We start from the raw sequence: 12,122 nt of genomic DNA, 5'->3' as shown, positions 1-12,122 counted from the left end.
AAGTAGAGTTATTCAAACATGGCTGGGTATGCAGGTTTATGTAGAGAGGTCTGAAGATACAGATTTGTATATCATCAGCATTTAGCTATGACAAACCTAGACAACATATTAAAAAGCAGAAACATTACTTTGCCAACAAAAGTCCATCTAGTCAAAGCTATGATTTTTCTAGTACTCATGTATAGATGTAAGAGTCAGACCTTAAAGAAAGCTGAGTATCAAAGAACTGATGCTTTTGAACTGTGGTGTTGGAGAAGACTCTTGAGTGCCCCTTGGACTGCAAGGAGATCCAACCAGTCCATCCTAAAGGAAATCAGCCTTGAATATTCATTGGAAGGTCTGATGCTGAAGCTGAAGCTCTAATACTTTGGCCACGTGATGTGAAAAACTGACTCATTGGAAAAGACCCTGATGCTGGGAAAGATTGAAGGCAGGAGGAGAAGGAGATGACAGAGGATGAGATGGTTGGATGGCATCACTGACTCCATGGACATGAGTTTGTGCAAGCTCCGGGAATTGGTGATGGACAGGGAAGCCTAGCATGCTGTAGTCCATGGAGTCGCAAAGAGTCAGACATGACTAAGCGACAAAAGTGAGAATTTAGATGGTACCTGATGTTACAAAGTAGATGAAATCGACAAGTGTCTGGCATGTAAAGGCACTTACTCAATATCCGCTGAGTGAGCAAATGGCAAAGAAGAGAGACAAAGGCTAGATAGAACTCAGGGGTAACAGCAGTATTTAAGGAAGGGGAAAAGGAGAGCCGACAACAAGGGAGATGAAGAAAGAGCAAACAGGTAGGAAGAAAATCAGTGGTTCATGGAAGACAAGGGAAGAAAGTTTCAAGGAGGGCTATCAAAAGTATAAATTTATAAAGAAGTGTAAAGATAAGGGTTAAAAAGGTCCATTGATTTTTTTTTTTTTAATCACCAAGAAATCTATTGATGACTGCAGTGAGAAGAGGGTCAGGGGAATGATGGGAACAGATTGCTATGGGGTGGACAGTGAATGCTAGACAAGGAAGTGGAGGAAGTTGGTAGGCTCTTCTTTCAAGAAGGCAAGATAAAAAAAGACAGTAGCTGGTAGTCAAGGGTCAAGGGATATAAATCTGTGTTTTTTTCTTTTTTCTTTTGAAATATGGAAGAGACTTCAACATATGAAAGAACCAGAGACTGGTTGGGATAGACTTGGAGAGACTGAGAATAGGAATGAGTTGATAAGGTGTTTTCTTTTAGTTGAGATCCTCTGCACAAATAAAGAGGGCTTCACCTTAGACAGTAGAGGGGATACCTGCCCATAAGACTAGAAGAAAAGAGGTTAGAATAGGAAGGATACAGTGACACTAACTTAGATAACCAAGAAGGGAAATTGAGCGATATCAGCCTGATGACCATTTTCTTCTCAGAGAAGTGGGAGACAAGGTCATCTTCTAAGAGCAATCAAGCAGATGATAGCATAGAGGGATTGAAGAGAGCTCAAAAGGCTTAAAGTCTTGGAAATGGAAGAAGTAGCTGACTAGGAACGTGAATTTGTGGTGATATCAGTATGACTGTGCAACAGCTCAATAGCACTGGCAGAATAGCAGGTAGCGAGATTGACCCCCTTGGCAAGGGTGTCAGCTTTTCTTGGTATAGTACTCTTCCCAGTGGGAATCTAGTGTTTCTCAACAGTCTAGTGCTCACTCCATCTCTAGCTTCCTCCTCAGTGATAATAATTACAACTCATTTAATCTGTTGTCTTTTCTCCTTTTATTGTCCTTTATTTCCTTCCTAAGGTTCATTATAGAAAATATAAGTAATTTACCTGTTTACAAAATCACTTTAATTGTAAAGTACCTTATTCAGTGCTGCTTCTTTGTTTGCTTTCATGTGTACTCCTATTGCCAGAAATGCTTTTCTTCCTGGTCATTTATTTGTTCATCCATTTCAACAATAAATATTTACTGAACACTATTATGTGCCAGGTACTGTGCTGGAATATATTGTTGAGCAAAGAAGATAGTTTCTCTGCTTTCATGGAACTCTCCTAATGGGAGAGACAAACAAACATTAAGCACACGATCATAGCAATGTATTATAAACTGGAATAGTGTACTATAGGGCACTGTGAAAGTATGAGCAGGATCTTCTGTTAAATATCTGCTCTGAGAAGAAGGCTTCCCTGAGGTAACTACGTTTGAGCTGAGATCTGAAAGACGAAGTAGGAATCATCTATGCAGAAAAGAAAGAAGATTCCAGAGAGAAGAAATACATGTTGTTGTTTAGTCACTAAGTTGTGTCCAACTCTCTGTGACCCCTGGGGTGTAGCCCACCAGATTCCTTCTTCTATGGGATTTCCCTGGCAAGAATACTGGAGTGGTTGCCATTTCCTTCTCCAGGGGATCTTTCTGTCCCAGGGATTGAATCAGCATCTGCTGCTTAACAGGTGGCTTCTTTACCACTGAGCCACCTGCAAAGCACAATAGTGTGTGTATCAAAGTATAATGGGAAAGGGTATTGACAGTGCAGCCAAGCTGCCCGGGTTCAAATCCTGGCTCTATATCTCACTAGCTATGTACCCTGGGCAAGTTCTCTGTGCCTCAGTTTCCCTATCTATAAAACAGAACTAATAATAGTAATAGTATCGGCTTCATAGAGTTTTTATGAGGGTTAAATGAGTTAATACATATAAAGCACTTAGAACAGTGCCAGACATATAGCATGTCTGCAAAGGTCTTGAGTTAGGAAGGAGTATAGTGCATTTGAAGACCTCAGAATGCCATTGTGGCTAGAGTGGAGAGAGCAAGGAATGGGTAATCCAGTCTGAGACTGGAAAAGAAACAGAGGCCTGATCGAAGCCTCACGTACTATGTTAAAAATTATTTTAAGCTAGGTGGCAGCATTAATAATTTACACTTTTGAAAGACGGTATGGCTGCTGTACACAAATAGATTATGGTGGAGCAAAAATATACTCATGGAGACTACTTAAGAAGTTACTACAATGGTCCAAGAGAAAGAAAAATGGTGGCTTGGACTTGGGGTGGTGGTGGTGATAGAAAGAAGTGACAAGTGGGTTAGATAAGGGGGTGAAGGTATGACACCCAGCTTTCTGGCATGTGAAACTGCATATTCACTGAACCAGAATACACTAGAGAAAAACCAGGTTTGGGATAGCAGACAACTAAGTGGAAATATTAAGTAGATAGTTCAGTATAAAGGTTCTAAATTCAAAAAAGTTGATAAGATCCCCTGGAGAAGGAAATGGCAACCTCTCCAGTATTCTTGCCTGGGAAATCACATGGACAGAGGAGCCTGGTGGGCTACAGTTCACGGGGTCATAAATAGTCAGACATGACTGAGCGACTAACACTTTCAATAATAGTAATACTCAGTTCCCAGTATTATTTATTAATAATGTTAATATTTCCCAATAGTAATACTCAGTCCCCTCAGGTCTGATTTGAAGACTAAATGAGACATTATGTCTAAATCATCTTCCATGGTGTCTGGCTCCAAGGGCTAGACTCAGGCCTTAAAGAAGCTCCCTTTGTTTCAGATTTCCTGTCTCACCTTGACATGGTTCAGAAAAACCCTTTTATATTCATTATTTAATTTTATCATCATAATATGCCAATGAACACAGCAGGTATCTTTATCCCCATTTTAAGACACTAGGGTCTAAGAAATGAATATGGTGGTTCAGGGCAGGCTGACAGGAACCAGGTCACCTGATAGCCAGCCCTTGACTTTTCCCACTATCTCTCCCCAATGGAGTGGTAATGGCTTTTCAAGGAACAAGAAAGTTCTTCTCCCTGCAATTGGATGTAAGCCTTACTTGCAGGTTGCAAGGGAGAGAGAGCTGGATTGGAGGGAACAGCACTCCCCTACCAGCAGTTCCTTCACTGATGGCCAGCAAATCGTCCCTAAGCTTTCTGCCTGAAGGCTCCTGTTCATAAAATGGAAGTAAAATATCAGTTTCCCCCTATCAAACAACCTTGTTCCCTGTAAATGCTTTAGAAATCTGTGTTGTTGTTGTTGTTTAGTTACTAAGTCATGTCCGACTCTTTGCAACCCTATGGACTGTAGCCCACCGGGCTCCTCTGTCCATAGGATTCTCCAGGCAAAATACTGGAATGGGTTGCCATTTCCTTCTTCAGTGGATCTTCCCAACCCAGGGACTGAACCCATGGCTTCTGCATTGCAGGCTGATTCTTTACTGCTGAGCCACCAGGAAAGCCCAGAGAAATCTGTGTGGATCAAATGAAATCACATGTGTAGTCATGCTTTGGAAATAATGATGTGATAGTAAATGTAAAATACTAGAGTTATTGCATTTTAAAAATTCTAAATTCAGAAAGATCTGTGTTTGAGATAAATTTGGGAGTCACCAGTTTTTATTAATAAATCGTAATTGAAACTATAGGCAGAGAGCTTTGAGGAACTTTATCACCTAAAGGACAATTGGAGCAAAGATGAACTAAGAAATTGACTAGAAGATCAGCTTGAAAAATAGAAGGAAAAGCAGAAAAGTGTGGTGTCTGGTAACTCAAATGCTACCAAACAGTCAAATAAAATGAAGACTAAAAAATGCCCATGGGATATAGTGACATGCAGATCATTGGTGACATTATCCAAAGTTATTTCAGTGGAATGTTGTGGGCACAAATCAGATTAGAATAAGTTAAAGAGCAAGTGAGAGAAGAGCAAAGGAAATGGAGGCAGTGGGTGTAGACTATTCTCTTAAACTTTATGAAGGACAGAAATCAAGCAAAAAGTGATAGGAAGTGGGATTGGGGGAGGTGCTTTTAAGATGGTAGAGACTTGAACATGTTTTAATCTTAATAGGAAGGATACTGTAAAAAGAGAGAAGTCACATATATAGAAGAGAGAGGAGATAACAAGTAGAGTAAGATTTATCAGAAGGCAAGAAGAGTTGGGATCCAAAACTCAAGCAAAACAGCTCCTCTTTTATCATAAGAGGGAATGGAGACAATGATTACAGGTGCACTCTGGTTTAAGATCCATCCCCACAAAGCCTCCTTTAGACTATTGTGGGATTTTATTAATTTGCTTCTTCTCAGAACCCTAAAGTACTTAAGTATACTTGATGACTTAGGATCTTCTGTCTTGTGTTATTTCCTACTTTTTCAGGCCTTAGTCTTGTCTTCATCAACTAGATTGTAAACTAGATAATAAACCACAAGAGTTTATTTTGTGCCCCCCCACATTGCCTAGCTCAGTGCTAAGTCTGATTTAAAAAAAAAAAAACAGAATAGAGGCTCAATAAAAACTCATGAAGATGCTTAGGTAAAAGAGATGACATCTTCTAAGTACTAGTTATTCATGTAATGCTGATTGTCTTTTTATCATTGAATCATCAACCGTGTTGCTTTCTGTAATACTTAAGATACGCCTTAGATGTCATAGGCATCAAGTACAATTCAGTTCAGCTCAGTCGTGTCTGACTCTTTGCGACCCCATGGACTGCAGCACGCCAGGCCTCCCTGTCCATCACCAACTTCCAGAGTTTACCCAAACTCATGTCCATTGAATCGATGATGTCATCTCATTCTCTGTCATCCCCTTCTCCTCCCGCCTTCAGTCTTTCCCAGCATCAGGGTCTTTACCAATGAGTCAGTTCTTCACATCAGGTGGCCAAAGTATTGGAGTTTCAGCTTCAACATCAGTCCTTCCAATGAACGCTCAGGACGGATCTCCTTTAAGATGGACTGGTAGGATCTCCTTGCAGTCCAAGGGACTCTCAAAAGTCTTCTCCAACACCACAGTTCAAAAGCATCAAGTAAAATTACCCTACTGCTAATCATGATAATTTTGCTGAGTAGGGATAAGTAGTTTTGATTGATAACTAGCTGACTATTTTTCTTTGCTTTTTCCAGGTCCAGCAGCTACAGGTTTTGTTGCTACAAGCCCATGGAGGTACCCTGCCTGGATCTATAAAGTAAGAGCCGTAGACTAATTTTAAATGTATATTCTAACAGAGTCTTTTTCTCCTTATAATTGTTTCCCCCCTGATATTCTAAAGTTTCTGATAGCACTTGGTGTCAAGGTAGGGATCTTAACAAACTTGCTGTCTATTTAGGACTTAGCTAGTTAGCTTTGAGACAACCTGATAAAATGGAAAAAGCATGGGTTCTGGCCTCAGAAATGTATTAATTGGAATCCTACGATGAGAAAGAGCTGTTTTTCTCTTCCTACCACTTATTTATCTGATTATGTATTTATAGCCATATAGACCCATGGGTATTTATTTTATTCTATGCATTAACACCCAATACTATCATCATTTGTTTTATATCTTGTTTTATTTTTTGTTTCTTATCTACTAGGAACACCTTCAGAGTAGCTCTTATATTCTTTAACACACCGTCAAGTTTTTAAGCATTTCCACAAGATGTTGTATTTTCCCTACCTCAGCTCTGGAATCAATCATGTGTCCAAGGAGCCCTGTTTTTTCTTTTAGTTGGAAAATGGTATTTAGAAACATCTGGGCATTAGGTGTGCTCATTGTTACTGGGATATCACTACTTCTAGGCCCTCTCAGTGAGTAGAGCTAGGAAATATCTGTATGTACAGTAACCCACACATATATCTATATTTTTATATCTATCTAATTGAATATATGTTAAAAACCATGATTTTAGACTGATACCTCTGATTCCAGTCTAACATTACAGGGTTTATTTTAATCTTCCCACTCTTTATTTATAACTTCTTTCTCCAGCCGTGAAAAACCAGCTCTCATTATCTGCATTTTGTTTACTTACTAGTTCAGTTCTAGTAGACACATAACATAATTTTGGAATTGCTAGCCCATACCCCCGTGAGAAACACGTTTAGTGACTAGATTACAGCATATATGTACAGTTCTTTTTGTCTTTAGACTTTAAAGTATCCAGGCAAGATACTGTTTCCCAGAGTTACTGTTTGTATTCCATTGTGGATCCCCCCTACATCTTGCTTGGTTGGTTTTAATTGTTTATATTTTGGGTATATAAAGAGTATGTGAAGCATTATTGATGGTCTAAGAGTCAAGGTTTTACAAAAATATATACTCAGAGCAGAGAAATGCAAATCAAAATTGCAATTAGATATCACCATATACCTTGTCAGGATGGCTACTATTAAAAAAAAAAAACAGAAAATAACAAATGTTGGAAGGGATGCAAGGAGAATGTGGAGAAGTTACAACGTTTGTACATTGTTGAATGGATTGTAAAATGATATAACTGCTATGGAAAGCAGTATGGAGGTAGCTCAAAAAATTAAAAATAGAACTACCATATGATCCAGCAATCCCACTTCTGGGTATATATCTTAAAGAACTGTAAACAAGGTCTCAAAGAGATATTTGCTTACCCACCTATTCATAATAGATCCCAAGGACAGAAGAGGCTGATGGGCTGCAGTCCATGGAGTCACAAAAGAATCGGACATGACTTAGCAACTAAGCAACAATATATACATACAACAAAATGTTGTTGTTATCATTCAGTCTCTCAGTCATATCTGACTCTGTGACCTCATGAACTGCAGCACACCAGGTTTCTCTGTCCTTCACTATCTCCCAGAATTTGCTCAAACTCATGTCCATTGAGTCGCTGTGCTATCCAAGCATCTCATCCTCTGTTCCTTCCTTCTCCTGCCCTCGATCTGTCCCAATATCATTCAGCCTTTAAAAGGAAGGAAATCCTGTCACATGTTACAACATGAATGAAACTTTAGGACATTATGTAAGTGAAACAGTCAAGTCACAAAAAGACAAATACTGTATGATTCCACTTATATAAGGAATTTAAAGTAGTTAAATTCACAGAAATGAAGAGTAGCATGGTGGTTACCAAGGGCTAGGGGAGGGCCAAAAGGGGAGTTATTATTTGATGGGTATATAATTTGAGTTTTACAAGACGAAAAATTTCTAGAGATCTGTTTCTACAGCAATATAAATATACTTAATGCTACTCAATTGTACACTTAAAAGCAGTTAAGGTGATAAGTTTTATATGTTTTTTGCTGTATTGTGCTGTGCTCAGTCACTTCAGTTGTGTCTGACTTTTTGTGACCTACAGACTGTAGCCCACCAGGCTCCTCTGTCCATGGGATTCTCCAGGCGAGAATACTGGAGTGGGTTGCCGTGCCCTCCTCCAGGGGATATTCCTGACCCAGGAATCAAACCTGTATCTCCAATGTCTCTTACATTATAGGCAGGTTCTTTACCCACTGAGCCACCTGGGAAGCCCATATGTTTTTTTACCACAATATAAAAAAAGAAAAAACCTACAAGAGAACTAGAAAAAAATATAGGCAAAGTTCTCTGTGCATATAGGTGAAGGTAAAGAGCATTCTATGAGTAAAAGCAGTGACAGAAACTAAAAGAATAGACCAGGGATGGAGAGTTGCTTTTGAATGGGTATAGAGTTTCAGTTTTACAAGATGAAAGCTTATGGAGAGTCATTGCACAACACTGTGAATATACTAACACTATGAACTGTACACTTAAAAATGGTTAAGATGAAAAAAAAATGGTTAAGATGGTAAATTTTATGCTATGCTTTTTACCACAATGTTTTTTGTTTTTTTTTTAAGAAAAAAATATGTATACTCAGAGAAGTGTTCCTGTTTGTCCCTGCTATCCTGTCCCCATTCCACCCTTATTTCCACTTCTTTGCCACCACATTCTCCTAACCCCTGTATTTAATCAGTCTCTTTAGTTTCTTCCTATATTTCTTTTGTACAGATGAGCAGTTACTTGCGTATTATTTCATATCCTCTTTCTCATATGAATGGTAGTATACTATAAATATACTTTGTGGCTTTGCTTTTTTCAGTATTTTCTAAAAGTCATTTATCAGTTCATAGAAGTCTTCCTCATTCTTTTTTGTACAGCTCCGTGGTACTCTTATTGTGTATATGTGCCATACATAGTAATTCACCTTCTCTCCTGTGTATGGGCATTTAGGTTGTTTTCAATATTTTGCAATTACAGACATGCTACAGTGAATAACCTTTTATTTTATTTTTTTATTGCTGAATATATATCATAATTTTATTTATTCATCTTTTTTTAATTTTTTTTAAATTTTATTTTATTTTTAACTTTATTGTATTGGTTTTGCCATATATCAACATGAATAACCTTTTATGTGTATATTTTCTTCCTTTTTCTTTCTTTCCTTATTAGCTGCACTGAGTCTTAGTTACAGCACGGGGGATCCTTAGTTGTGGCATGTGAACTCTTAGCTGTGGCATGTGGGATCTAGTTCCCTGACCAGGGATAGAACTCAGACTGCCTACATTGAGAGTGTGGAATCTTAGCCATTGAACCACCAGGGAAGTCCCTGCATATATTTTCATATTGTTAGTTTTCTTCAGAGTAGGTTTCTAAGAATGGGATTGCTGGGGCAAAAGGTAAGTGCATGTGTAGTTTTGTTAGATATTGCCTAATTCCCTTCCAGGATTATACCCATTTGTATTCCCAACAGCAGTGTTTAAGAGTGCTTTTTTCCCCACAGCCTCGCCAATAGAATGTGTTGTCATATATTTTCAATTTTTGCTAATCTGATACAAGAGAAATTCTATCTCAGTGTTGTTTTAATTTGCATTTCTTTAATCATGAATGGATTTTAGGTTTTTTCCCCAAATGTTTCAGGGCCACTTTTATCTCTTTTTCTGGCAAACTGTCTGTTCATGTGTCCCATTTTTTAATTAGGTTTTTTGATCCGTTGGTCCTTTTTTTAAAAAATGTGATTGCTGCTGCTAAGTCACTTCAGTCATGTTCGACTCTGTGCGACCCCATAGACAGCAGCCCACCAGGTTCCCGTCCCTGGGATTCTCCAGGCAAGAACACTGGAGTGGGTTGCCATTTCCTCCTCCAGTGCATGAAAGTGAAACGTGAAAGTGAAGTCTCTCAGTGTCCAACTCTTCACAACCCCATAGACTGTAGCCTACCAGGCTCCTCTGTCCATGGGATTTCCCAGGCAAGAGTACTGGAGTGGGTTGCCATTGCCTTCTTCGAAAAATGTGATTAAATATGCATAAAAATTTAACCATTTTCATCTTCTAAATTCCATATATATGTTAGTATACTGTATTTATGTTTTTCCTTCTGGCTTACTTCACTCTGTATAATAGGCTCAGTTCCATCCACCTCATTAGAACTGATTCAAATGTATTCTTTTTAATGGCTGAGTAATACATACTCCATTGTGTATATGTACTACAGCTTTCTAGTTTTATCCACACCCTCTCCAGCATTTATTATTTGTAGACTTTTGGATTCATTCTGACTGGTGTGAAATGGTACCTCATAGTGGTTTTGATTTGCATTTCTCTGATAATGAGTGATGTTGAGCATCTTTTCATGTGTTTGTTAGCCATCTGTATGTCTTTTTGGAGGTGCTGGGAAATCTGGTCAACCACTTGTAAAAAGAATGAAACTGGACCACTTTCTAACATCATACACAAAAATAAACTCAAAATGGATTAAAGATCTCAACGTAAGACCAGTGCATTGCAAGGCAGATTCTTTTTATTTTATTATTATTATGTTGGCTGTGCTGGATCTTTGTTACTGTGCATGGGCTTTCTCTAGTTGAGGCAAGCGGGGAGAAGCTACTCTTCATTGCAGGGGCACAGGCTTCTCATTGTGGTGGCTTCTCTTCTTGTGGAGCACAGGCTTTAGGCATGTGGGCTTCAGTAGTTACAGCACAAGGGCTCGGTAGTTGTAGCACATGGGCTCAGTTGCTCCCTAGCATGTAGAATCTTCCCAATTCAGTTCAGTTCAGTTGCTTAGTTGTGTCTGACTCTGCAACCCCATGGACTGCAGCACGCCAGACTTCCCTGTCAATCACCAACTCCCGGAGCTTGCTCAAACTCATGTCCATCGAGTAGGTAATGCCATCCAACCATCTCACCTCTGTTGTCCCCTTCTCCTCCCACCTTCAATCTTTTCCAGCATCAGGGTCTTTTCCAATGGGTCAGTTCTTCACATCAGGTGGCTAAAGTATTGGAGCTTCAGCTTCAGCATCAGTCCTTCCAATGAATATTCAGGACTGATTTCCTTTAGAATGGACTGGTTGGATCTCCTTGCAGTCCAAGGGACTCTGAAGAGTCTTCTCCAACACCACAGTTCAAAAGCATCAATTCTTTGGTGCTCAGCTTTCTTTAAAGTCCAACTCTCAGATCCATACATGACTATTGGAAAAAACCATAGCTTTGACTATACAGACCTTTGTCAGCAAAGTAATGTCTCTGCTTTTCAATATGCTCTCTAGGCTGGTCTTAGCTTTTCCTCCAAGGAGCATGCGTCTTTTAATTTCATGGCTGTAGTCACCATCTCCAGTGATTTTGGAGCCCAAAAAACTAAAGTCTGTCACTGTTTTCATTGTTTCCCCATCTGTTTGCCAATGAAGTGATGGGACTAGATGCCATGATCTTCATTTTTTGAATATTGAGTTTCAAGCCAACTTTTTCATTTTCCTCTTTCCCTTTCATCAAGAGGCTCTTTATTTCTTCGCTTTCTCCATAAGGGTGGTGTCATCTGCATATCTGAGGTTCTTGATATTTCTCCTAGCAATCTTGATTCCAGCTTGTGCTTCATCCAGCCCAGCATTTCTCATGATGTACTCTGCATCATGAGAAATGATGCAGTTAAATAAGCAGTACATACAGCCTTGATGTATTCCTTTCCCAATTTGGAAACAGTATGTTGTTCCATGTCCGATTCTAACTGTTGCTTCTTGACGTGTATCCAGATTTCTCAGGAGGCAGGTCAGGTGGTCTGGTATTCCCATCTCTTTCAGAATTTTCCACAGTTTGTTGTGATCCACACAGTCAAAGGCTTTGGTGTAGTCAATAAAGCAGAAGCAGATGTTTTTCTGGAACTCTCTTGCTTTTTCTGTGATCCAACAGATGTTGGCAATTTGATCTCTGGTTCCTCTGCCTTTTCTAAATCCAGCTAGAACATCTGGAAGTTCTTTGTTCACGTACTGTTGAAGCCTGACTTGGAGAATTTTGAGCATGACTTTGCTAGTGTGTGAGATGAGTGCAGTTGTGCAGTAGTTGGAACAGTCTTTGGCATTGCCTTTCTTTGGGATTGGAATAAAAACTGATCTTTTCCAGTCCT

General features: G+C 39.2%; 1 protein-coding gene across 2 annotated transcripts in view; it reads left to right on the top strand.

The window, feature by feature from the left end:
• Positions 1–12,122, top strand: part of KIF4A (kinesin family member 4A) — a 128,972-nt gene that overhangs the window by 54,015 nt on the left and 62,835 nt on the right. For both annotated transcript variants that reach the window (XM_070365760.1, XM_005900836.3), the window contains exon 10: positions 5,878–5,939. In XM_070365760.1, coding sequence (XP_070221861.1) covers positions 5,878–5,939 — 62 coding nt within the window. The remainder of the gene's footprint in view (positions 1–5,877; positions 5,940–12,122) is intronic.

Source organism: Bos mutus, chromosome X (genome assembly GCF_027580195.1).
Source record: "Bos mutus isolate GX-2022 chromosome X, NWIPB_WYAK_1.1, whole genome shotgun sequence".
NCBI classification, from domain to species: domain Eukaryota; kingdom Metazoa; phylum Chordata; class Mammalia; order Artiodactyla; family Bovidae; genus Bos; species Bos mutus.
The sequence above is the reverse complement of the archived record's forward strand: the minus strand, read 5'-3'. Positions and strand labels throughout refer to the sequence as shown.